Here is a 4,005-nt window from a genome sequence, read left to right on the forward strand (position 1 = left end):
TTTTTTTTTTTTTCTTATCATGCTATTAACCTATTGCCAACGGTCATGGCACATACATCTATGCCATACCTACTGTGAGTTTACTTGTTTAATTGTTTTTAGACAAAGATGGCTACACTTGTACTAAGTCACCAATGAGCCAGTTATGAGTACTGCCTGTCTCGCCAGTTCACCCTTTTCATTGATGTACGGAAATATTTTATGCTATTTAATTTTGCCGTTGTTAATGTTTATAAAATTATACTAATTATAATTTTTACAATAAAAACCACACCGTCAATATTCATAGCACTAGTAAAAAATACATTTTTCCCGCCAATTCAAGGAAAGGTGAAATCAGGTAAGATCTACCAATTAACTCCTTTGTGGCTAAGCGCTAGCAGAGCCATCTATGTACAGAGACATTTCACAAAAATATAAAGAATGAGCACAGCATATTCCCCATTTTTTATTCATTTTCCCCGGCAGCAATGGGTTAATATTGTTACTAAATTGTTATTAAAATTTGCCTACAGCAATATTAGATAAAAGAAAATATATTTGAAAATAAAGGAAAAAGGTAAACAAGTGAGGCAAGTAGTACTGGTATTTGGCTCATTGGTGGCTTTGCATGTGTGGAGCCATCTGTGTGTAAAGTAAAAAAATTTAATAAATTAAACTCTTAGTGGGCATGGCATGTACGCACATTCCATCCTTGATGGCTTAGGTTAATGATACTTTTCTAAAGATTGCCAAATTAGACCTACAAAATTTTGCTTTTAGGCTTGTAGAAAAATGATGACCAAAGCTAGGAAAAGTAATGAATTTTACTTCTGTTGATATGGGGCACTACCTCTGAATTTTGAAAAATGGGGTCACAATACAGGTATGCCTAAGAAATGACCCCTAGTCATAATTTTATGTTTAGGGATGTGGAAAACATTTTTAAAAGTTATTTACTTTTGCAGCAACAATGAGATCCATCCAAAATTTCTGATACATGGTGTTACTGTTATATTCTTTATTATATGTCATGAAGTAATCAGGGCTAGATCACAAAACCCATAAACTATTCTCAGGCAAATTCAATCATGATACCATCACCAGCACAGTATAGTTACAAGCATGTGTTGATTTTTCCATCAAATACTGTAATTTCCCTTGTATTTTTTTCCATTTTATTCTTAAAATTTATGATTAAAACTTAAATGGGAGTGAGACTGATCATAGTTTATAACTATTTTAACTGATATTCATAAATAATGTTGAAATTAATTGCCTCGGGGACATTCAGGAGGACCTAAACTTGTAGTGGTGAAAAAGTCAAAATTTTTATATACACAATTGTCCTTCTTGCATCTAAAAGGAAATGGATTTAAGGCATTATAATCATATGGTAGCTTTTCCAAGCATAAACAAAATTCCCTAACCTCAGTTTCAGCCAGGTTAACTCAAATATTTTCATGCATAAGATGGTGATGATCTTAACCCAATATGCCAACGGGGAAAATTAATAAAAAATGGGGGAAATGCTGTGTCTGCATTTAAAGTTTTTTTTTTTTTTTTTATGAAATGTCTCTGCACATAGATGGTTCTGCTAGTGCTTAGCCACAAAGGAGTCAATTAGTAGACCTTGTGACCTTACCTGATTTGAATTGGTGGGAAAAAATGTATTTTTTACTAGTGCTATGAATATCGATGGTGTTATTTTTATTATAAACATTATAATTACTTTAATGTTATAAATATTAGTAACAGCAAAATAAGATAATGTAAAATATTTTCGTAAATCAAAAAAAAGGGCGGGACAGGCAGTACTCGTAACTGGCTTATTGGTGACGTAGTACAAGTGTAGCCATCTATGTGTAAAAACAATTAAACAAGTTACTCACAGTGAGCATGGCATGTACATACACGTCATGCCTGTTAGCATTGGGTTAAACAATATGGTTTATACAATATATGATGGAGGTCAAGGTAAAGATCTCAATTGTTTTCCAGGTTGTATCAAGACAGCCAGGGTGTCGTGGAACGTGGGAAACAGTGGTGACAAGTCTTGGAGGAGTGGTAGCAAGTAGCAGCTGTCCTTGGGGTCAACATATAGGAGCTCTCACAGGTCTCCTTATCTTAGGTGCTCCAGCTATATTGCACAGCTTAACACCAATTGCTCGACCATACCATGTCCGCCTCACTCATGCTATCTCACAATCCTCCATAACAACATCTCGGGACATTCATGATGCTCATACAACAAGTTGCCTACTTCTAGTAAGTATTTTGAAATGTGAGCTTGCTTGTGTGTGTTAGCAGTGTAAAGAGATGTTCTAGGTGTGTTACTCCTAATTCATGTATTGTATTGTTCTTGCATTGTGAGGAACACCAACCTAGGAACATTTTTTTTTTTTCTTTCTTTCTTTCTTTTCTTCTCTTTTTCTTTCTTTTTGCTAATACTAGGAATATTTTGAAATATTTTTTTTTGTACTATGTGAAAAAATATGTGGACTTTGTTTGGTTTGTGTTCAATTTGATTCCAGTTCATTCAAAGTAATTTATCTTCTTTAAAAGTAGCATTAGCTTCTTATCAAAGTTTTCTTCAGATTTAATGACAGCATTAATTGTCTCATTTTATTTCCCTAAATTTCAGGCAGGATTAGTGAAGGTTATGTCAGCTTTTGTGAAATGTCTTCCTGACAGTTTTGTTGTATCTCCACCCACGAAGAACATACTTCACACTTCCGTAAAACACAGCAGTGATGACTTTATATCTCCTGGCAGCATAGGTGATAGTGATGTAACTTTTGAGCAAGTGCAGGAGATATACAAGTTGGGAGAAGAGTCTTTTGGAAGTGCCTTTGTTGTTCAAGTTCCTGGTGTTTACCTTTGCTTCAGCCACGATCATATACCAAGCTTTCTTAATTCGTCTGTGTACCGTGACCAAGCTAGCACAGGAGATGCACTCCTTAACCCACCAGCCACAAAAAAAGCCAGAAATATAACCTGCCATTCTACTAATAAGCCAAAGCCAAGAAGAAATCAACATGTACTTCCTACCCAGGTATTTGAAGGTTACAAGTCACTGTCAGATAGGCCTGTAAATATTCCCATGAGTATTCAAAGCTGTCGGGAAAAAAGTGTGGACAGCCTTAAGAAGAAGAGGAATTCTCTTCCAGCAGTAAATCCTCATCCACACCGTGCTCTCCTGGCTCACTATAGTTCTCGTATCACAGGCTGCATGCCTCACAATACTTTCACAAGACCTTTACATCCACCTCTTCGACCTGGATATTCTCTGCAGTATCTTATACTTTAATCATATTACAGCAGTCATGGAGAGAAGTAATTATCCTAATTATAGAATAGTCTAAGCAGACTTACATCACTAATCCATGCACACTTACAAACTCATGGACGCATGTATGCACACACACATGCACACACATGCACACACACGCACACACACGCACACACACGCACACACACGCACACACACAGAAACACACGCAAATACTCACACAAACAGGCGCGCACACACACACACACACACACACACACACACACACACACACACACACACACACACACACACACACACACACACACACACTAAAACACACACACTCACACTAAAACACACACACACACTAAAACACACACACACACTAAAACGCACACACTCACACTAAAACGCACACACTCACACTAAAACGCACACACTCACACTAAAACGCACACACTCACACTAAAACGCACACACTCACACTAAAACGCACACACTCACACTAAAACGCACCCACTCACACTAAAACGCACACACTCACACTAAAACGCACACACTCACACTAAAACGCACACACTCACACTAAAACGCACACACTCACACTAAAACGCACAAACTCACACTAAAACGCACACACTCACACTAAAACGCACACACTCACACTAAAACGCACACATTCACACTAAAACGCACACCCACACTAAAACGCACACACTCACACTAAAACGCACACACTCACTAAAACGCAC

At 37.1% G+C, this 4,005-nt stretch overlaps 1 protein-coding gene across 2 annotated transcripts in view; it reads left to right on the top strand.

Moving 5' to 3' along the window:
* The window catches only part of LOC125037339 (TAF6-like RNA polymerase II p300/CBP-associated factor-associated factor 65 kDa subunit 6L), an 82,910-nt gene extending 79,421 nt beyond the window's left edge, over positions 1-3,489 (top strand). For both annotated transcript variants that reach the window (XM_047630431.1, XM_047630430.1), the window contains exons 8-9: positions 1,981-2,247; positions 2,624-3,489. In XM_047630431.1, coding sequence (XP_047486387.1) covers positions 1,981-2,247; positions 2,624-3,289 — 933 coding nt within the window. In that variant the 3' untranslated portion in view covers positions 3,290-3,489. The remainder of the gene's footprint in view (positions 1-1,980; positions 2,248-2,623) is intronic.
* Positions 3,490-4,005: the final 516 nt, after the last annotated feature.

The sequence above is a fragment of the Penaeus chinensis genome, chromosome 23 (genome assembly GCF_019202785.1).
Source record: "Penaeus chinensis breed Huanghai No. 1 chromosome 23, ASM1920278v2, whole genome shotgun sequence".
In the NCBI taxonomy this organism is placed as follows: domain Eukaryota; kingdom Metazoa; phylum Arthropoda; class Malacostraca; order Decapoda; family Penaeidae; genus Penaeus; species Penaeus chinensis.